The sequence below is a fragment of the Thermobia domestica genome, chromosome 7 (genome assembly GCF_964235325.1).
Source record: "Thermobia domestica chromosome 7, izTheDome1.hap1.1, whole genome shotgun sequence".
In the NCBI taxonomy this organism is placed as follows: domain Eukaryota; kingdom Metazoa; phylum Arthropoda; class Insecta; order Zygentoma; family Lepismatidae; genus Thermobia; species Thermobia domestica.
Window position 1 is genome coordinate 226,996,314 of NC_137460.1, and position 22,895 is coordinate 227,019,208.

Sequence of the window (22,895 nt, forward strand, 5' to 3'; positions counted from 1 at the left end):
AATATTAGGCACTAAAGTAATTATTTAGGTAGTAAAGGTCGAAATAGGCAAAATAAAATCGGCTTAAATCGAAACTATAACCCTCCATATAAACTTTAAAACGTCATTTTTGATCATATCTTTAAGATTAAAGAATAGGTATTTTGCCTAACATCCGGTCTCTATTAATAATAATAATAATAATAATAATAATAATAATAATAATAATAATAATAATAATAATAATAATAATAATAATAATAATAATATAAACTTTATTTTAGTGCTGAGAACAACTGAAATGCGGCAAAAAATACTGCACTTTGTTATATTACACAACATTATTTTAACAGTATTACATAGTAAAAGAGAGAAATAATGATTAAATTTTTAACATGTATTGATAATAAGATAAACATTGACAGCGTAATTTATGTTTATTCCTAAAACACTGAGACATGTAAAATTAAAAGTACAAATAAAAACAAATACTAAGTTATATTAAAAATTCCAAAATAAAATCACAGTTTAAGATATGCGTCTAATATAGTTTGTTAAGAGTCTTTAGAGATTGAAATATGTTTTCTATCATGTGGCTGCAGTAAAATTTTTACCCTTGTACCGCATATTGGAACTTTAAAATTCATATTTTTATAAGTATATAGTTCGAGTTACGTCGGTTGTCAAGTACCTTTTCTACGAATACAGAGTCAGTTAAATTTCTTCTGTCAGCCAGTGGTTCCAATTTAAAGTATGTATCCAATATTCATGTGTACTAGAGTAATAATCCAGTCCTCATTTACCATAAAGTATTGTAAGAAAACACTTTTGGGCCATTTCAAGGTTGTTTACGAGAGTATTGATTAGGCTGTTCCAAATCACCCATGCATATCCTAGTTTTGATTTTAGCAGTAATTTATGTAAGACTGACTGACAAAAAGTAGGCAATGGGCTAAACAGGTAACCAATTATTTTTCTTGCTTCATTACATATGCTTTGTATATTATCACTAAAACGTAATGACCTGTCAAATGTTACATTTAAATCTTTCATTGTGTCAACTTTCTGTATTATAGTACCTTGTATTTAATATTGTATAAATAATAATAATAATAATATAATGTACTGGCAATTAATAAATTTTAATACTTTGGCGTAGCACTCGTGATAACTAATAAAAACAAATTTGCAGAGGAAATAAAAAGTAATGGCAGGAAATACATACTACTCCAAGTACTTGGTATAAAATATTTTATCTTCGTAACTGATATCGAGGAAATTAAAAATATATAAATAATAATACAAAGGTGTTCCACAAGGATCTACTTTAGCACCCCTATTTATATATATTATACGTTAATGACATACCAATAAGTCGAATTTAGTAAAGTAAAATAGCATTATGTGCTGATGACACTACATATTAGACCATATGAATTAATAAAAGTTATATCATCAACAAATTAAAGAAATAGGCAAAAGAGTTATAAAATGGCGCAAAGACTGGATATTAGAAATAAATTCTCACAAAACATAAATACTATTCATATGTCCGTCTTTTAAAGGCCCAAGAAGATCTTACTTAAAACTACGTTGGAAATTCGTATATTCATCCAAAAACATCTGCTACTTAGTAACAGTAAAACAAGTATTAGACAATAAATTAAATGTGAAGAAACATATAAAACATCTCAAAAAGAAAGCTTATTGGATTATATAATTACTACAATATATTGTTAGTGATAGACAACTAAACTGAGGTATTAGATACAAAATATACAAGTATATCGTAATATCAAATTTAACTTACAGATAGCCATTGCTTACGCTTGATAACATGGATGAATTGAAAAAAAACTGAAAGATTGGCTAAAATCAATAACAATGAATCAAGAAACTACAGTAATTTCAGAATTATACTAGACCAATGAGCTTCTAAAATTAAGAGATTTTAAATAAAATATCAATAGGAAATTCGCAAATAGATTGGGGACTGCGGTAGGTCAGTAGTAGATCGTTCACCTCTGGTGTTTGGGGTCCCGGTTCGATCCCAGCCCCCGCCAAGTGAACTTCGTGGTGGACAAACACGATGTGCGTGGGTTTCCTCGGGGTTCTCCCGTTTCCTCCTACTTTCTTCATTTCACCATTTCATTCATTTCTCATCATTACCGTTTCATTTAGCCTAACCGGTATAACTTTAGGACGTAAAACTCAAAGATTTCATTTCATTTCATTTCGCAAATAGATTAGTGAACTCCACAGCCTTCAAGGACTACTTTCCCCAGGTAGAAAGACAACAAAATGATATTCCAAAAACTTTATAGAACCACTCGTTATTTTTTTTAAAAAAAAGAAACACAATTTAAAAAATTGCTAGTGAAGCTTAGGCTTTCGCTGTACTGGTTCTCCGCGGGCGATGACCAATATTGAAATAGGAGAAACAACAGTGACATTGAATAATCATACCATCTTTCAAAATTCCTTCTTACAAAAACAAAAATATTCTTTAAAAAAATTTCACGATAACATACATATGGTCTCCTAAAATAATGACATAATCACGATAAAAACCATGATCTTGTGGTTCACAGCATCATATAGCCACTCCATGTTTCACGGTCGTGCTTGTGCATCCACCACACACAAACACAGCCCGTGGTTTTAAATAAGATAAACGAGGACACATCCGACTATATTACACGTTTCCAACCATCAACTGTTTAATGTTGCATGTTCGCCGAACCATCGGCGTTGTGCTAAAACTTAATAGTCCCTTACCAGCGGTTTCGCCCGTGTAACCAGCCCCGTATGTCAATATCATGGGACTCGTGGCGGACTGTGATTATGGACACAGGCAGTTGGTGCTGCTGCTTGAATTCTTCCATCACTTGCACTGCAGTCCCACGACGGTTCTGAGTGGTAATATTCAGCGAGTCCTGTCACTGAGTGTTCGAGACTGTCCTTCGCAACACATGCGACACAGATGCCACTTTCTTCACGCTCACGCTTCACTACATAACCGAGCGCCAACAGTTGGTCCTCTTTGGAAATCATACAGTCGCCCATTTTACACTATCAAGGTCTGCACATTGCCATCCTACTCTTCACTTAGTACCGAGTTGGCTCTAACACAATACTACGAACAGAATTGCGCTGCTACCGCAGCCTGGCCGTTGTCAACCCAGACACTTGACGTGTTTGCAACTACAGATATTTCCATTAAATTGAGAAGTATCTATAATTCACCAAACTAAATTTTAAAATGACATCACTGTAATGTGGTGTGATAATGCATTTATGTAAATTGTCTATATTTTGGTCAATTTTTTCTTCTGTACCTTAGTACTAACGTAATCAGTTCACAAAACGAGACAAGTTGTAGGCAATCCATTACATATTATGTGGATTATTCTACTTACAGCTTCCAAGTAGTACATTCGATAGTTATTCTTCTACAGAAATATATATTAGAATAAATAAATATAGATAAATAAGAATTACGTGAATTGTGCTTAAAATAGGAAAAAAATGTACAGTATTGTTATTGAGTAGTTTCCGTAACATAAGTTTATAAGCTATGTTAAGCTCGCGTAAGTATATTTTAGAATTTACGTAATTTTGATAGTGTTCCGTGTCCGAGTCTTTATTCCAAATTGTAGTGGTCGATGGTATATTTCTGTATATTTGTGTATATCTGTATAGTCACTCCATAAAGTGATATTTCTCTATTTCATGTTAATTTCTGCTGATTCTTACAGAATATAATTTTGTTGAGTACCAATCCAACATCAAAGAGACTATTATAATAGTAATGTTATAATAGTAATATTTGTGGTTTTATTTTATAAACATTTGGAATTACTGGTTGCTAGTGAAGTACGAACAAAAATATGTGGAATTATATATATATATATATATATATATATATATATATATATATATATATATATATATATATATGATGTCCTGAAACTGTTTCTGAGAACCTAGTATATATATTAGGGTGAACCGTTTTTCGATTTTGAGCTTCTTAGAGCCACTCCTAAAATTGTTCCATATCAGACTAATAACCCATGATAAAAATGAGTTTTATTTAAGCGGCATCGCATCGCAGTTTGCTTCACAAAATCCTAGAAATGAGATGCAATCAAAACATTACATCGCAAAGTACGATTCATCTATGAGTATAGTTTATTATTGAAGGGGCTATTTGTGCAGCAGAAAATGGCCAGTCATTATCTTCTTCTAATGACAGAATTAATCTCTTTCGATCTTGCATATGGTTAAAGCTCAGTGACGAATTCTCTCAAAAACCCGACATTTCTCTTTGTGTCTATTAAGTTCTCAAAAATACAAGCTACTACGGATTACATACCAAATTACTGGAAACTGTCTGTGGAACTGACGGTAGAGACCATATCCGCGTCGACACTTTATCACTCGAGCATCCGGTTGAGATTGGCGTCAACTCCTGTCTCCATTCTCTGCTGTGCGAATTCTTCATTTTAGTAGGGGCTGCGGTGGCTCAGTAGTAGAGCGTTCACTTCTGATGCATGGGGGTCCTAGATTCGATCCCAACTCGCGCTAAGTGAGCTTTGTGGTGGACAAACTCCGTGGGCGTGGGTTTTCTCGGGGTTCTCCCGTTTCCTCGCACTTTCTTCATTCCACTAATTCATTCATTTCTCATTATCACCGTCTCCTTTAGCCTAACCGGCATAATCAAGGGACGTAAAACTTAAAGAATTCATTTAATTTTGATTTTTTTCATTTTATCACCGAAATTTATTCCTCCTAGCATATTTGATCCTGGGATTTGATTTCTAGTGTGTTGATACAATCGCCAATCATAGTAATAGTCCGAAAACGAATGATTACACTAAGAAATGGAATTTCCCACTAAAATCGCTGAACTACTGCTCTCGACGAGTTACTGGTAGCATGACTACAGCAATTCCCCCCGCATTCGCACTGATCAATTAGTTGTATTGAATGACGTCGATCCTTGGCTTGGCGACACGATCCTTAAGATCTTCGTGTAGTTGAATAATGCAGAGTAATTCATTTTTATACGTCTCTTTTGTCATAAATTTGTGTTTCTAAGAGCGAAATGGGAAATTACTGTGCGTTGAAGAATTAATAAATATAAATGGTTTTTATTCCCGAAATAAAAGTTTGAGAAAAGAAAAATAAGCGAAGGTGAAAGCCTGAATCACGGTGACTTATTTGAAATCTTAAAATAAGTTTAAAACTCGTATCGAAGTTTTACTAATCTGTTTGTTTCTTTTTCTTTCTTTTCTAAAAAAAATGAAGATTGCGTATTATTTGGGGAAATAAAAGTTCATTTGAGATTTCCATTTTACGATACGGTGTGTATACTTTAGTTGCCAGGAAATTTGCCATCTAGTTGGGAAATTGCATGGCTTGAAATAAGAAATTTACGCATACGAAACACATCTTTGTCTTACAGTTCTTCCGTATCGTTTACAAACGGAGATCTTTTCGTAAGAATTATAATTTGTTTTAACTCTGCAGTATAGTATAGTATTCCTTCATTATCAACTTTTACTTCTAGTACATCAATTTGGGAAGCTTGTTTCTATAATAATAATGTTTAAATGTGTATTACGCAGCGAACAGCATACACAGCCACAGATACGTCCAGGCAACAAGTATAAGACACATGTAACCATACGTATACAACAAAATCTTAGAATGTATTTGACAACAGGAAAATTAACACCAGCAACACAAGGTGTGCATGCAGTCGATATCGTAAAAATCAACATATAAAAAACTTTAAGAAGTTTCCATTTTGGGGTAAAATATATCACATAAATGAAAATTCATAACTAAGATAAAAAGAAAACATGTAGTATACAATAATACAGAGAAAGAAATTAGAAGAAAAAAGAAAAAGAAGAGATTGTTAAAACTAAAAAGTAACAATACAAGGAACAACTCTCAGATGTCACCACACTAAATTAAATAACTTAAATTAAAGGTTCTTTAAAAGCTTAGTAAGTTCTGAACGAACTTTAACAAAGGGACTATCCGATTTGTCATAAGGACCAGACTGTGTCACGTGATCAGGTCAAATGTCACGTTGCGTGCTAAAATTGAGTTTGGAGACTCCAAATCCAGATGTGAGATATTTCAAGCACGTAACCTTCCGCGTGGGGCGCCCTGGGTAATTCGCAGATGATGTATATACTTTATCATTATTATTGATTTTACTCAAACAACTTGACTTTTGACAATGTTCTATCCATATTTACCTTATGTGCTATACATCCTTTTTAAGTTCTTCATTATGTCTTTGCAACAAGCTTTGAATTAGCAATCCCCTTACTATAGTTTTTTAGATACGTTGACGACTTCATTTTCTCGTTAATTTTCCGTTGACATTAATGTTCATGTTTCATGCTTTTTGGACTATGTTTCAGCCATTTTAGAACAATTTGCTTTTAGAATATAGAATCTTCATAGTGTCTTCTACACTTGAGCATAATTTCAGCCATCTTTCGCAAAGTCTATTTACACCATTGCAACCGGATGGGCCCTTTAGTTTCGAAAATATCTAAAATTCAATTCAATTGATTTGCAGTATTAGTGCTTTTATAAATAGAATATTTCAGAGTAGAAGCTTTCGAGTCAAAAGGAAAAAAAATCTAGTCTTACGGTGAGGAGTTCTTATGGAAACCTCCAAGTAAAATATGAAAAAAAAAAAAAAAAACTTAAGATCGAAAATATATTACTTATCGGCTAAAGACAAAAGATTGAGTTCTTCGGATATACAAGACAAACTCATATCTTTGAAATTTTTGAACTTCCATCGTAAGCACACTAGAAAGTTGTTCTGAATAGACTCAATAATATTTACAAAATATTTGGCTTCATTGTTCCAAATCACCATACCATATTCCAAATGAGAACACACATTACACATGTAGAGAGTTTTGCAAGTGCTACTACTTGAAAAATTACAGCAAAGTCATTTTAGCATTGCTAATTTTTTTCTGACTTTCGATGTGATTACCTATAAATGTTTTTGAAGTAGTAATTATTCCTAGAGCTTTAACGTAAGTTTCAAATTCAATTTCTTGATTATTTATTATATATTTATAAGACAAAAGGTAAGTTTCCCTGGAAAAGTTATACTTCAGTTTTGGCAATATTCAAACGTAGAAAATTATTTTCTGACCATTTAACTAACATATTAATATTTTCTTGGAACATAACTTGATCTTGAACAATATTAATTTCATTTAAGATTTTAATGTCATCAGCATACATCAAATATTTACAGGTTTATTCATCAAGTAAATCATTTATGTAAAGTAAAAACAGCAAGGGACCTAGATTAGAACCGTAGGGTACTCCAAATGCTGTTATAAATAGAGCAAGTATAGCAATTATACCTAACTCTCTATTTCCTGTTACATAAATATGAATCTAGCCATTTTATTATATGATTTGACAATTTGTACGTGCACAGCTTACTTATTAATAAATGATGAGACAGTTTATCAAACGCTTTTGCAAAATCAAAGCAAATAACATCAGTCTGATCCCCAGATCGAATAACAGAAAATAGACTAGACATTAAACTTGCCAAGTTTATAATAACTGATTTACCATTTATAAACCCATATTGATTAGTATCCATCTGATCACAGATAGAGTGCAAGTAGTTATTTTTTCAAAAATTTTAGGAATAACATTCATTATAGAAATGGGCTTATAATCATTAATATTGTCACCATTAGTATTGGATGTTGGTGTTATTGCTACTGCATTCCAAGCTTCCGGATAAATATTTTCATTTAAGCTCCAATTAAACAACAATCCTAACACTGGTGAATTTACTTCGGCGAATCCTTTTATAATGCAAACAGTTAGATGCAAATTTAGTCTTTAAGGATTTAATAGCATCTCTTACATTTTTAGTTGCAATCTGAGATGATTTCTTCTCACAGAAGGTGTCTGTTCATGTGAAATAATTATTTATATTACTAGTAGTTGGAAATATCTGATAAACTGATGTAAAGTACTCAGCAAATAAATTTAGCAACAGCCCACAATCAGTAAGGAAAAAGAATTATTTTTAACAATTCCAGATGAAACATTGTTATTACCCTTAGATATGTATCTCCAAAATTTCTCAGGATTACTATCGAACTAATCTTCTAATTTGCTGTGTTAAATACGTTTGTCATCTTTTAGTTGAATCTTGAAGGCTTTACGGTACTTAACAAATAATAACTAGTTTTCTTAATTTAATGTAATTTTGTACCTTTTATGAGTTATTTTTTTAGCTTTTAATAAAGAAGTAGATTTTTTGAAATACCAATAAGGATATTTTGATGTTCTAGGATTTGATTTCGGAATTTTTTTTTCCATAGCTGATACAATTACTTTTTTCAAGATCCGAAACCGCTTCATTTATATCTGTTTTCAGCAAAATATTATACCAATCATTATTAGCTAGTTGTTGATATAATGTATAATAATCACCTTTTGCAAATTGAAAACGTTCAGGGAACTTATTTACTTTACAACTCTAAGGTAAAAATTCAATAATTTCAATCAGATGATGAAAAGAATCAGGACGCACTATATACAGATTAGTTTTCTTGACACTGAAGTAGCATTGGTGATAACATGATTAAGAGCGGAGACAGAAGGCTCAACACAGAGGTTGGAGTTATCAAAAAAACAAAAAAACAAAAAAAACTTTAGTTTTAAGTAATAATGCATTCCTGGAAGCTGTTCATTATTTAACTAATCAATTTTGGATATATTAAAGTCTCCAAATATCAATATATCATTCTCCAAAGGAGAATGCTGCTAGAAATGTAATTCAAATAATTTTTAAGAATCACAGAGGAAAAGATTGGGTGAAAATAAACACACGATATCAAAAGACTCTTTGTAGAATTACATTTTCGTTGAATCTACACACACTTACTTATAAGTTCAATATCAGGCCTGCGATTGACCATAAAGTTTTTTTTTTTTTTTTTTTTCTTATAGCTCAGATCTAAAACAGATGTATGTATGAACACTTTCAATTGAGTGATCCGTGTGGGCACTTTGACTCTCAACGCTATTAACTGTTGCTTCTGGCTCTAGCTCGTAATTCTTTATTTTTAGTTCAAATATTTCTTTCAATTGTTTCACCATTCTGGGTCGACAGGAAAAATTCTGTGCCTTTATCCAGACTCGAAGCTGGGTCTACGCACACCAAAGATAATCATTAGACGACGTAGTAGCACAAAAACTATGTGACGGATGAGTGAAAAAGAGGCTCTATCTAAAATTTAGAAAGTATCTGTGTCGTAGATACCCATAATGTTTAAACTGGTTTTGTCTGTGTAAAGATAGTATAATAACTATCACCTTTGGTGCACGTGATCTTAGTTTGGATTTCCGTTTGGAAAACCGTGTAAATATAACCTGAGTGCTGAAAAAACACTTGAACTTCAATAAACTGTGCTGAAGACAGTTAAGATCACACGAAACTTGAACGTGTGGGATATGGATAGAGCCACACTTACCCGTTACCCGTTAAGATGTTAACGGATTCACTCCTTAACGTACTTGGCCGAAATAGTTGGCTTTAGCTATCTGTTGCAAAAAATATAATTTAAAAATCGCTTTCGTTCAAGAGTTATTATGTGGCGTAACGGAAGCCGTCACCCGCTAAGATATTAACGGATTGACTCCATTAATAAACTCAGCCTAAATAATCACACTAACTTTTTGTTACTAGAAAACGGAAATTAGAAATTCACTTTCATTCAAAAGTTATCGTGTGGAGTAACGGTGGACGTTACCCATTAAAGTGTTAGCTGATTGACTCCATTAATGAACTCTGACGAGATAATCAATCTAACGAGCTACTGAGAAAGAGATTAATTCAAAAAAATCATTTTTGTTCAAGAGTTATCGTGTGGAGTAACGGACGCCGTTAGGATGTTAACGATTGAATTCATTAACGTACTCGATTGAGATAATTGCTCTACCTACCTATTGCAGAAAACAGAATTCATAAATGGGTGAACTAGTGTTTATTATCCTTAATCTTTAACAGTTTAATAATTATAGGTGTTCAAATCTGTGAATTCTGTCGGTACGTTCGAGGACATTTTTTTTTTTTTTTTTTTCACTGTTGTCTTTTCTCACCCACTGGTTCGACTGTTATGATTTCTCTCCCGACAGCAACCCAGATGTGCTTAGTGGAATTAAGATCGAGGCTCGTCGGAGCTCATACATGCGTCTTCACATCCATGGATTGATCGTGAAGCAATCAGTCACAATTCGGGAGCGATGGGCTGGACCATAGTCTTGATGTAGCTATAGATCCCCTGCGGTATGCTGGGACTAACAAAGAAGTGAAAATGATCTGACAGCAGGTTTCTGTAACGTTCGTCGCTAAGGGGAATTGTCAGATGTACCAAAGATCTCATTTGTTTCCACATGAAGAGTCCCCATACAAAGATATATTCACCACCGCCTTCACTCGATTCTGCTGCCAAAAAGGGTCCATTGACTTATGTGGTTGACGAAGCACTTGTACCTGGCCATCGGCACGTATTAACTGGAACCTCAACTCATCTTGTCAGATGGCCTTTTTCCGTGCTTTGAGTGTCCAATGGCGATATTCCTCTAGCTTTGCTATGAATGTTGAGCAGAGGTACTCTTGTGAGGCCCATGCTTGTGTATCCCATAGCGAGGAGGTCGTCGTGATGGTAATGTTGCTTACACGTCGTTGGTGTCCAACATCGAATAGATGAGTGATTTGCTGCACTGTGATCCGTTTATCTGCTCTTACCATCCGAGCTAGCCGACGGCGACCCCTGTCATCAACGTGTCGTACACCACGACAATTGACTCTGTCTGCAATGTTTTGCCCAAATCGACGTTACTCACGGTACACTGTTGATACGATGGCTCTTGGAAAGTACATTGTCTGCACGACTTCAAAGATGGAATAGCCCATACGTCTGGTCCCGGCAATCTGGTCGCGCTCAAATGTACTGAAGGCTCTTGTGTTACCTACCCATCCTGTAGTCAATTGTTAGCCCGTACGAGGTCTGACATCCTCGCTGTAACATGCCATGCCCATCAGTTGCATTCGCCGAGCCGTATACAACATCTTTTCCTCAGACCGGCAGGTGTGTCTAATTCAGTTTCTCATCAGTGTATATAATAAAGATTTAATTTTAAAAATTACATTAAGAGGCATGTAGGAGAATGATATGGAGCAGAATACCGCTCGTTGCAACCTTGGCGAGTAAATATTGGTGTCCCACTTAACTTTAATCTGGGTGGAAAATGTAACCCAGATTTTTCTTTGCCGAAACATTTGTTGCCTACTCTGGATCTCGAAACACTGATGCTCCTGGCCGGTTAAAAATATATATATATATTATACAAATATGCAATAAGTGTTATCACAAAAAAAGTCAGTACCATATTCGTAAAATGATAATGCGATTTCTTTTTTGGACCAATCACGATTTTTTTTCTAAGTTTGGTGTATTTCATTTCATACAAATTCATTTATAGAATAAAAACATGTTTCACATGAGCGTAAGGTAATAGTTTGCATTCTTGCTTTTCGAAATTAGGAGGTTCTGTGTTCAAATCATTCTAGTCATTCTAACTTAGGGATTTTTCCACTTTTTCTGTTTCGCAAGGTGAATGTAGTGATGGTTCTTTTAAATGTAAGCACTGACCTAAATGAATAAATAAATTTGATTCAGTTTCCTTAAGCACTTTTGTTTTCAATAAGTTTTTTTATTTTTATTTATTTAGTTATTTATTAGCTTATCTTGCTGTCAAGCTGTACAGTCTACTACAGAAGAAAGTTTAAATATTGGTTGTACTTGAGAAAGGACATTTCAGTGATATATATTTTGGGCAGCTCTAAATAATATTAGACTTTTTCCTATTTGCATTTACAAAACAATTAATGTAAGAAGTATGAGCAAGTATAGAATTTGATTGATGCTGTTATTAAAGATGTAGTATTACACCTGAAATTTAACATATACTTTCAAGTAGTTTTTACCGTCCTCTTTTGCATTTTTTTCTTCAAAATGAAAGAAGAAAAATTCCTAGAAGAAGAATATACCAAGGTAATTTTTGTCACTATGTGACACTTACAAAAAAAAAAAAAAAAAAAAAAAAAATAAAAAAAAAAATAAATAAAAATATACGAATTTTTGAAATTTTGCTAACATAAACTATTGTATAATATTAAAATTATATGGACGCATGAGAGGACGATTCAGATTAACAAAAAAATCGGCTACTTACCAATGAATTCTCCCTTGGGACGCCTAAATATTTTTCATACGTTTCGGAACGCAAAGCTGGTTCCGTCTTCAGTGGCAACGTAACAAGGATAAAAACGGATAGGAGACAAAAGCTGTAAAAGAAGGAATACATACCACTAAATAAATGTCCTATCCGTTTTTATCCTTGTTATTTTGCCACTGAAGACGGAACCAGCTTTGCGTTTCGAAACGTATGAAAAATATTTAGGCTTCACAAGGGAAGATTCATTGGTAAATAGTCAATTTTTGTTAATATTGTGTAATACTTTTTCCGTATGACTTAATTAACTTCCAAGACGCGTTTCCCTTACTAGTCAACAAGATTTTGGCACAGAATGAAAATACCTGATTCTAATAGAATTTTTCACGTAGAATTCGAATATGCAATCAGTTGTTCTCCATCACCCTCAGTTTCCCCGTGATAGAGGGATTTTCGGGGAATTTTCCCTCAAATTTCCCTTTTACAATTTTTGTACCTGTAGCTCGGGTACCCTTAGGTATATAAACACACAAATTATATTGTATGTTAGCTTGATTTATACTTAGAAGCCCTCGAAGTTTCACAAGAATCGCATTATTCTTTCTAAAGAAATAAACATATTTTTATAAAAATATGCTATGTGTACTGTTCATTTTACCATATTAATTAGTGCAGATAAAAATCACATATAACTTCCACGAAAATTACAATATAAGCACGGTATATACTTCATTGGACTTCCTGTTATTCAGTTTAAATATTCATTAATTAAAATTCAAAGCTTACCTTATCTTTCCAAGACGAAACACAACTAAAGAAGTAGATATATTCGGGTAAGGAATCTTACGCTTCTTTTCGTGCTAGAAGACAAAATAAGCACAGGTAAAATCACATTATAAAGTATGTAAAAGCAGGAAGAAATTACCAAAGCTTTGTATAAATTATCAAACATGGTAGCTTTCTTCTGTGTTGAGTCTGAACACTCATCAGTCAATTCGTGTAATATTTTGTGTGTTGTAATAGTGTTCGAAAAACATTGAAAAGTACTGAACATGGTTTTAAGCAGTAATATAATTCATTTATCTTTTGATATTGTGATTATTGTTCGCATGTATATTTATTTATTTTAAAAGTAAAACTAATTAGATCTAAGAAAACATAAACACATTTTCTCTTGAAAAGTATGTGTGTAAAATTCGCTATTACAGAATATCTGCTTTAGAATAATAGTAGGCGGCATAACCTAAATTTAAAGGTCCCCGCTGAAACAATTTTTACCTGCTTCAGTAACACCCTAAGACGGCATATTCATTTTTTTCTTTATTAATGTTCTATATTGAGTGTTTCATGCAAATAATGAAAAAGAAAGAAGTTCATAATTATCTTACAGACTATAATTGATAGGACTAATTATTTAAAGTTGAAAGCTAAACTTGATGGTAGAGGGCCCGAAATCTATCAGCTGCTTCTTCTTAATTTGAGGATATTTGGTCAGCATGTTGCAGTCTCTTTCACCGCTTTTCTGATTTTCTTGACCCTAGTCCGCAACTTATTTTATTGAAGAAGTTCCACAATTCTCCTCATGATGCAGCACTGTTCAGACACCATCTGGATTTACGAAACGGTTCCCATCAGGCCAGCAGCCAGCTCAAAAATGTAGAGGGGGGGGGGGAGCAGCTGAAATTAGGGGAGCCCGATCCAACCATATAGTTCATCGCCATATTATAGTTCATTTGCAAGCCTACCGTGAAAATTTTAGGTGGGCAGCAAAAATTTAGGCGGCCCCGGCCTCCCTAGACCCCCTTGGATACGGGCCTGGTTCCCATCGATATACTGACTAGGTTCAACACAACTTCAGTGACCTTTCGTTACTGGTAATGTAGCAAGAGACTTGACATTGCTTTATCAAGTCTTCTCGAATTTTTTTTGGGGTGGGTGGGGGAGTATTTAATGCTGTAAGAGAGACCATATTCATAACTTTTTTTTTTTTTTAGTTCTGCTTTAGTTGTAAGGTAAAAATTTGGAGGGAGAGACTTCCTTCTTCTAACACGTCTAGATAAAACACTAGATTAATTACTAACAATTCTTAGTAAGCCATAGTTATATTGTAGATTCCTGATTTGAGTTTCAAAGTAAAACGAAAGTAAAAATAAACCATATATACTGAAATCTCCGTAACGGATCTCTTAGTAGCGGACACATCCTTAATAGGATGAACTTTTTTTGTCCCGGCAAAAATATATGTACTTTTATGCGAGAGGAACTTCCTCTTTACGAACACGGTCATTATTATTTTATCTCAAACATTGTAGAAACCTCTTGTTAACGAACATAAATTATTCTTAGCTTGTAGATATTGAGCACAGAAAATTGTTTCTGCAATTAGCAAATAAATTTTTAATCAATCTCTTCAAGTGCTCCAGCAGTTACAAACAAGTTTCGATCAGAAACTAATGTTCGCAAGATCACACATACGAAAGGCTGCTGGAAAGATTTATGCAATCAATATGAAAAAAGACGTGTCAAAATCTGAAAGTGGCTTTTGAAAAGTTAGCTTTAAGATTGATACAATTTTGCATACGTCCAAACCAATTTAGAAATATTTTTTTTTCCACTCTCATTCTGTTACCTCAGAAACCAATGTTCGGAATGCGTCAATAACTGCTTCAGGTGATACAGATCACTCACCATGCATGTTAAGTCTCACGTGTCGTAACAGAAAGAAGTCATTCGGTAATAAATCAACTGAGTACGGACAATGTCATTGATTTTTTTTTTTTTTTTTTTTTGAATGCTGAGTGGGAACTGGTGTTGTTGTGGCGAAGAATGATGTGGCGATTTGGGTTAGTTTTACAAAATTCATTGATGACCTCTGGCAAACAAAGTGTTATATATAACTCAGCATTTAGGGGGTGCGGTGGCTCAGTAGTAGAACGTTCATCTCTGGTGCATGGAGTCCGTGGTTCGATCCCAGCTCGCACTAAGTAAGCTTTATGGTGGACAAACACCGTATGCATGGGTTTTCTTGGGGTTCTGCCGTTTCTTCCCACTTTCTTCATTCCACCATTTCACTCATCTCTCATCATCACCGTCTCCTTTAACCTAACCGGCATAACCTTGGGACGTAAAACTTAAAAGATTTCATTTCATTTTTTCATTATTCAGCATTTATAATCCTTCGATCTTTTAACTTTATGGTTACTATATGTCCGATATAACCGTAGAAATAAGCAATCTTGGAACACTCCACGAACGAACAAGTTTTGTGGGTTCGGTTTACCTTGAAACTATCAAACAGTGGATTTCTGTTGATTTCAGTTCGTAACAATAAATCAAAGTTTCGTTTCCTTAATTATGTAGTAAACTAAATTTGACTTACATCGGTTGATTTATATATATTATATTATATTATATATTATATATTATATATATTAGTATTTCTTGATTGAAACCAATTGACACAAGCGTGCTTTTTAAGCTTCGATCAAGTCGTGTGGTTCAACGGCTTGAAAGTTTCCGTACGTTCAGGTAGCCATGCAAAGTCATATGTATTGCTTTCATATCAATGTTCAAGAATGTGTGAATCTCACGATATATGATATTTCGATATATTTCGATCATTTCACATGTAGCATCAACATTACTTGCAACAACAGACTTGGATGGACGACGTTCATTAAATTCATTGACTTAGAAATGTGCGACTAGGCTAGAATTGAGAAAACCAATTGTACACGGTCCTATTGGATGGTACTTGATACCCAAAAGCCAAACGGAGTCGCTTGATGCATTGTTTCTGTGTTAAAATACAATTGGAATCATTAATAATAAATAAATAAATAAATAAATAAATGCTCAAAAGTGTTTATGAGAAATTTCCATTTCTTACATAAAACTACTTCTTCAAACTGCTGTGGATAATAAACTAATAGGTTTAAACAAACAATCAAAGATAATTTTTACATAGATACGTCTATTTTTCCGAATTTTATAATAAAGGAACATTAGCATCACTGTTAGTATTAGCAGTTCGCAGAAACATTTTGAGCATTCCTCTTATATGAGGACCGGGATTCGAACCCAGGATCTTCGGCATACCGTGTCGATGCGTTAACCACTACGCTATCCAGTCCACTTCCCAGAACAGCCACACAATCTCACACTTCTGAAGTCGGTGTTCTCCACTCAGACTACATAGCTTGTACCAGTGCCTAGTTGCTGTGCTTGGCCAATCCAGCTATATGATATTAAAACCGTCAAAAAGTGTTCTCAATATATTGGCATTGGATTATCCAAGATCAGCAGTTAGGCTGTGGTACAAGCTATGTGGTCTGAGTGGAGAACATCGATTTAACAAGTGAGAGAGTGTGTGTGGTTGTTCTTGGAAGTAGACTGGATAGCGTAGTGGTTAACGCATCGGCATCTCGGTCCAGTCATTCAGCTTTCACTCTGTGTGTTAATGAATTCGCACCTTCAGAGGATCGGGCGTGTTAAAAAAAAAAAAAAAAAAAGCTGTTTCTTTCTTTTATCAATATGCTGTCAATTATTATTGGCAATGAACGCAATACCTTTTCTTAAAAAAAAAACTATTCTTCTTTCTTTTGATTTTCTCGAATACTATGCATGATACTTTACATTTAAGCGTGTTCTTTTGTTCAGCATAATCTGATGTATCGATTGATGGATGTCTTGTATGTGGGCTATATTTCAGCTAAAAAGAGATTAAAATCTAAGAGATAATGATAATTAAGGGCTTCGTCTCATTAACCGTACTATCTACTGACATCTTGGTAGTGTCATAATGAAGAGCTTAATGGGAGTATTTTTCAATATCAGTGTCACCTCAATAAGCTGTATGGGGTCGCGGTGATAGAGCGTTCACCTCTGGTGCATGGGGTCCCGGGTTCGATCCCAGCCTCGACCAAGTGAACTTTGTGGTGGTCAAACATCGTGGGCGTGGGTTTTCTCGGAGTTCTCCTACTTTCTTCATTCCACCATTTCATTCATTACTCATCATCACCGTCTCCTTTAGCCTAACCGGCATAACCGTGGGACGTAAAACTCAAAGGTTTCATTTCATTTCATTTCAATAAGCTGTACAGCATCAATGTACAGATGGTTCTCGTACAGTATCAATGTTTAAGTGTGCAAATTGATTTTTCTCTATTTTTTTTTCGAAAACTACGCATGACACACACGCATATAATTTTGTTTAGCTCAATAAGGTCTACCAATTGGTGAATATTTCATCTTTGCACATTTTTTTCTTTTTCGTCAAGTCGAAACAATAAGGTAGAATTTTGTGCATTTTGACTTCTCATCTGCCTCGAAAATGCTACGAAAATAATGTGTACTTATTTATTTTGCATATGCATGATTTAGGCCAGTGATCGCCAAACCGTCGATCGCGAGCTACTCGCGGCAACATTTTCAGTAGATCGCGTTAAGATCCTGCCATACATTAGATCCTAATAATACAAAATTTACCATTTTTCTTTTGCTTGTTTTTCATTGATTGATTGATTGATTGATTTTTTAAAGTTTAACATCCTTTTCAATAGCGAGGCTATATGAGACGGGACCTACTGATTAACATGGAATCCGAACCACATGAGCTGCCAGGAATCGAACCCGGGTCTCCTACGCGAAAGGCGTGTATGTTAACAGCTTAGCCACGAAGGAGCTCTTGTTTTTCATAAGTGAAAGGAGATCATGAAATGCAGCTTACTACAATCATAGATAATGTTATTCTACAACAGAAACTATGAACCTCAAGAATTGTCAGTCTTGCCATCCATATAAATTACAGTGTTGCCAGAATAACAATTCCCCCAAAATCTAAGTTAAAGCACAAACTAGAGAAACGAATTCAACTGCATTTGACTATATGTATCGTGTTGTTTTAGTATCCTTTGAACTACTTTTTAAATAGTAGTTTTTAATAAACAAAGTAGTTTTAACATACAGTTATTAAAATTAAATAATATATACTAGGTATATGAAAATAATATGTACGTATATGTGATATATAAGGATAATATAATAATAATAATGTATATCCAGGGTGTCTCAAAAGTCCCCTGACATAGGGTAACTCTGTTATTATTAGAGTTATAACAAAATGTAAGAGGGGAAGCCGTCTCCAAATATGCTGTTTTCAATCTAATATGAGAGATTTTTTTTTTTTTTTTAATCGGACGAGCCGTTTGGGCTGTACACTCTTTATGCGCTCAATGTAATATGAAAATGCAACATTGCCATTTACCTGAACCCACAACATAAGTGATTTCAAGTTTCTGTCTTTTATGCTAACGTGTCGATGGCCATCCCCATTTCAAACAGTAACTTCATTTACTTATGTTGTGGGCCCAGGTAAAGACAATGTTGCATTTTCATTTAACATTGGGCGCATAAAGAGTGTAGAGCTCAAACGGCTCGTCCGATTAAAAAAAAAAAAAAAAAATCCCTCACTTTAGGTTGGAAACATCATATCTGGAGAAGGTTATCCCTCTTACATTTTGTTGTAATTCTGATAATAACAGGGGACTTGTGAGACACCCTGTATGATAATTAATTTAGAGTTCAATCGATATAAGAAATATTAGGATATGAAATGGACAATACAGTATTTAGAATTTAGTACTAACTAAATTACATTTGCTTCTATGCTAGTTGAAGTACAAATTGACGTACAATCAATCAGAAATTAGAGGAAGTACTGCTCCTAAAGCTGATTTCATATTACGTAATTAAAACCTGTAGCATTAAATTGTTACAAAATCATCTAAGACATATAATATTGTGTTGAAAAATGTATTATTTCACACGAAATGTACTGACAATGTGGCGAACTCAATCCATCGATTTCAAGTTGTCTGCTGATCGGGTTAAATAAGCCTTTCGGAGATTTCATGACAAAGAAGTTCAGTCCATCAGCAAATTTAATTCTTTGTTCAAGTTTTGCGAGTAGTGTTGTCAGTGATTAGCCTAAATAACGCCAAGATTTTTCGCTAAAATTTAAATGTGAGAAGTTTTCAGAAAAATCGAAATAGTGAATGTTTCAAAATATTTGTCGTATCAGTCAGCTCAATGAAGATGATATGATCGTTTTCATACATTGTGTTACATTTTGTGTAGCATATTATCGTTCAATGAACAACATAATGTAACCTTTTTGGTTAAAATGCATTGTTAACTCAACCGCATAATGAAGATATCCTCAAAACATAACAGAACCGCCTTTACCGTGAAAATATCGTGCGCCTAGTGCCGTAATAGAAACGAGATTCATCTGATCACGACATCGTAGTTTCCACTGAAGGAGACCTCTATTGAGCACTGCCTGATCCAATTTCGCCCACTCCTCCTTGCACACTTTCCAAAGGCCACCAAGTGTGGTCGGACAACACTTATTGATGTTCCGTTTGAGGAGGCCGAAAGCACAGAAGTCCATAGTGGATGCATCTGGTGACTTGACGGGGATGTCTCGAAATGGAATAGCCTTTACACCTGTCTCCTGTTCCATACGTGTCATGTAGGCCACCGTTCGTTTGGCAGTATGGCTGTTGGCCTTGTCCTGGTAGATGAACACTCTGTTAGTGTCATTGCCATACAAAGCTGGGGCATGTTGGTGATAGATGGGCTCCAGTACATGCTCGATATAATACGCTGCATTCACCTTGACATTTGATGACACCCGGTGTATCGGAAGCTTTCCTTTTGCACAGAAACCCGTCACTACCATAAATCCCTTTGGAAAACTCCTTGCTGGAGCGAACCCACTTTGCATGATCGGGTCCATCATTGCGGCGGTAGTAAATTGCACGCATCTTCTGGGATTCTGTGAAATAGAGCCATGCTTCATCTAAGGTGATCATTTTGCATCCCACCCGCGGTTCTGCGATGTACGTTGGCTTCAGAACATGGACCCGCCGCTTGTGTGCAGTTCTGATTCCCAAAGAGTCGCGTATGATTCGGTGTACAGTTGCAGTTGACCGTCCAACACGCCTCGCTGTGTCACGTTGCGGGGTGGATTCTCCTCGGTCACAAACTGGCGGACCTTGGCAATGACGTCTTGACTGCGTTGTGGAGCCGGTTGCTTCTTTTGCCCCTTTTGACGACGCATGGCAATGGTTTGCTCTGGATTTGCATTGCGATGGATGGATGCATTAATTCTCTTATCAGACACTGTGAAACCTTTCTTCTTGCACTGTGTTCTTATTCGGCTATAGCTGTAGCCTATATCAGAAAGTGCTTCGATATAGCCCTCCCAAAACGGGTCGATTTTCGGCGGCATTCTGCTCAGACACGTCTCTCCTCTGCACGGCTTGTACACAAGTGTCTGGCTACTCCGTACTGCGTGCGTCACGTTGCTGACGCGAAACTAGCGCTTGTGGTGGCGACTGCAAATTGCTATCATAAGGATGAAACAGCCTTCTGTATTCAAAAGGACGTAATAGAAGGTATAATGTAATATAAAAGAGGAGGAGGAGAAAAGGCTATATGATAGTATTAAAGAAGATGGTTAGTTGAGAACTTTCGTACATGGAACTGGAAGCTCCTCAAATCACGGCAACGACCTGACAGTAATGGTGGAATATTTTACGGTGATAGTAATGATCCTTGCAAGGACAATGCTTTTAGTACAAACTTGTGCTCCAGTTGTAAATAGTGATGTTGCTATTGTGTGAAGAACCAGTGTTGCTACTGTTATCTAGCATTTACAAAACAGCGGAACAGATTTTTTAAAAGTAAATGCTGAAAGTGTTCTGCAGCAATTTGTCAGCACATCACAGTGAAGAAATTAAAACTTTTCCACACTTATTCAGCCAAACAATTTTGAGAAATGCTCCATCAAATGATGGAGGTCGAAATTGTTCAATAAATGACGGCAAATTCTTGGTTGGCGGCACTAAACGTGGACACGGAATGCAATTGAAATGGTTATTGATGCGTACAAGCAGCATCCTGTTTTGTATAACTGTAAACTTAAAGAATATTACGTACAATAAATACAAACGCAAAGAAGCATTGAAAAAAAATGTGGTTGACAAGGCTAGAGACTACAGGTTAGTGAGCGTTAAACATTTCACATGCACGGTTCATATTTCTAATTGCTTGTTTATTTTAAGATTTACGATTTAAACAGCTTACTTTTAAACAACTGCCTCAAGCGAGTATTGCGTTGCACTCTGTCTCTATGCCTACTAACAAATGTAACAATTGAATGAAGAAATGTAAACAAATGAGCAACAAAATTAAGTTTTATATTTAATCGTTTATAGTACGTGTAAAAGGTTTTAGCCAACTTATTTGATAAAATGACTATCATAGGTAAGTTCGGTACAACATTTCATGGAAAACTATGACCATGTGTAATGAGCTTTAAAGTGTAAACTTTCGATAGTAGAAGTTTTATTACATGTGCTCTTTTTGTTTGCTTTGGTTGGAGCGTTATTCGTTTACTTGTGTAATTGGTATGTATTCCTGTTTCAAATAACTGGTTTTATACTGCCGAGAAGAACAGTTTACGTGTCATGGCTGCTGAGAATCTTCAGATAGTGTATTCTTCTGTAAAGCTGTACAACTTAACGACACTATAACAACAAACAATGAATTGTACTTTGTTTCTTTATTAACATTTAAGTAACTTCCTTTTTAATTATATTTTTATAGGGAACCCTTTTAAACCAGCCAATGAGATACAACGTAATGGATGGAAATGCCAAAGAATTCAACGTCACTGGTTTGCAGCCTGATACAAAATATTCAGTTCAAGTGGCTGCTGTTACCATGAGAGGAGATGGAGATAGAAGTAGTCCAGTACACGTCAAGACACCGGGAGGAGTACCAAACCGACCTTCAGTAAATCTAAAGTAAGTGATTACCTAGGAATGCAGAATTTAATATAATAACAGTTGGTTCTTCTTTAAAACAATGGTTTATTTAACTAAAAGATTTGTTATTGACAACAGCGAAATTGATGTTTACAATTGAAAGCTGCAATCACGGCAGTCAGCGTGCTTTCAGGGACGTTGCTAGCGCTATGATGTGGAAGTCCACTTTGGCCGAAAGTTGTGTACTACACATGTGAAATGTATAGTCTGATAAAATGATTAGTTCATGTTTTACAGTAGTTTTATTTTGCCATGACTTTCTTATTACAGACTAGCTGAATATACCCACTCTTCGCATGGGGGCTGTATTTGGAAATCAACACCTGTGGGAGTATTACTATTCATTTCAGCGACCGCGAAAACTGTGGATTTGACACTAATATCGGTAATTTTGGGCTATTTTTACATGTCTCGGTAACCCCCCTCCCGGCCCGCTGACCCCCGGCTCGTATACAATGGTAGCTGAATTTGCAAATCATCGCTAATGGAAGTGTCACCATTGAGCTCAGCGATCGCTATGAATTCGACACTAATTTCGGTCATTTTCTACTACTTATACATGTCCAGGTAAACGCCCCCCCCCCCTGAGACCCCCTGGTTCGAATTCTGAAAGCACGCTTCGTCTTGATCTGGTGCCTGGACCAAGGTGTCCGTGACCAAAATTTGGTAACTCTCGGTCAACTTGTATGGTCCCCA

General features: G+C 35.1%; 1 protein-coding gene and 1 long non-coding RNA gene across 8 annotated transcripts in view; one reads left to right on the forward strand and one right to left on the reverse strand.

Annotated features, from left to right (window-relative positions):
- The window catches only part of Lar (tyrosine-protein phosphatase Lar), a 1,526,023-nt gene that overhangs the window by 1,430,837 nt on the left and 72,291 nt on the right, over positions 1-22,895 (forward strand). For all 7 annotated transcript variants that reach the window (XM_081765888.1, XM_081765893.1, XM_081765890.1 and 4 more), the window contains one exon: positions 21,979-22,178. In XM_081765888.1, the coding sequence (XP_081622014.1) occupies positions 21,979-22,178 (200 nt within the window). The remainder of the gene's footprint in view (positions 1-21,978; positions 22,179-22,895) is intronic.
- LOC145690719 (uncharacterized) overlaps positions 12,733-22,895 on the reverse strand; it is a 30,322-nt gene continuing 20,159 nt past the window's right edge. Inside the window, exon 3 of the long non-coding RNA XR_014132264.1 lies at positions 12,733-13,163. This is a non-coding gene — a long non-coding RNA (uncharacterized LOC145690719). The remainder of the gene's footprint in view (positions 13,164-22,895) is intronic.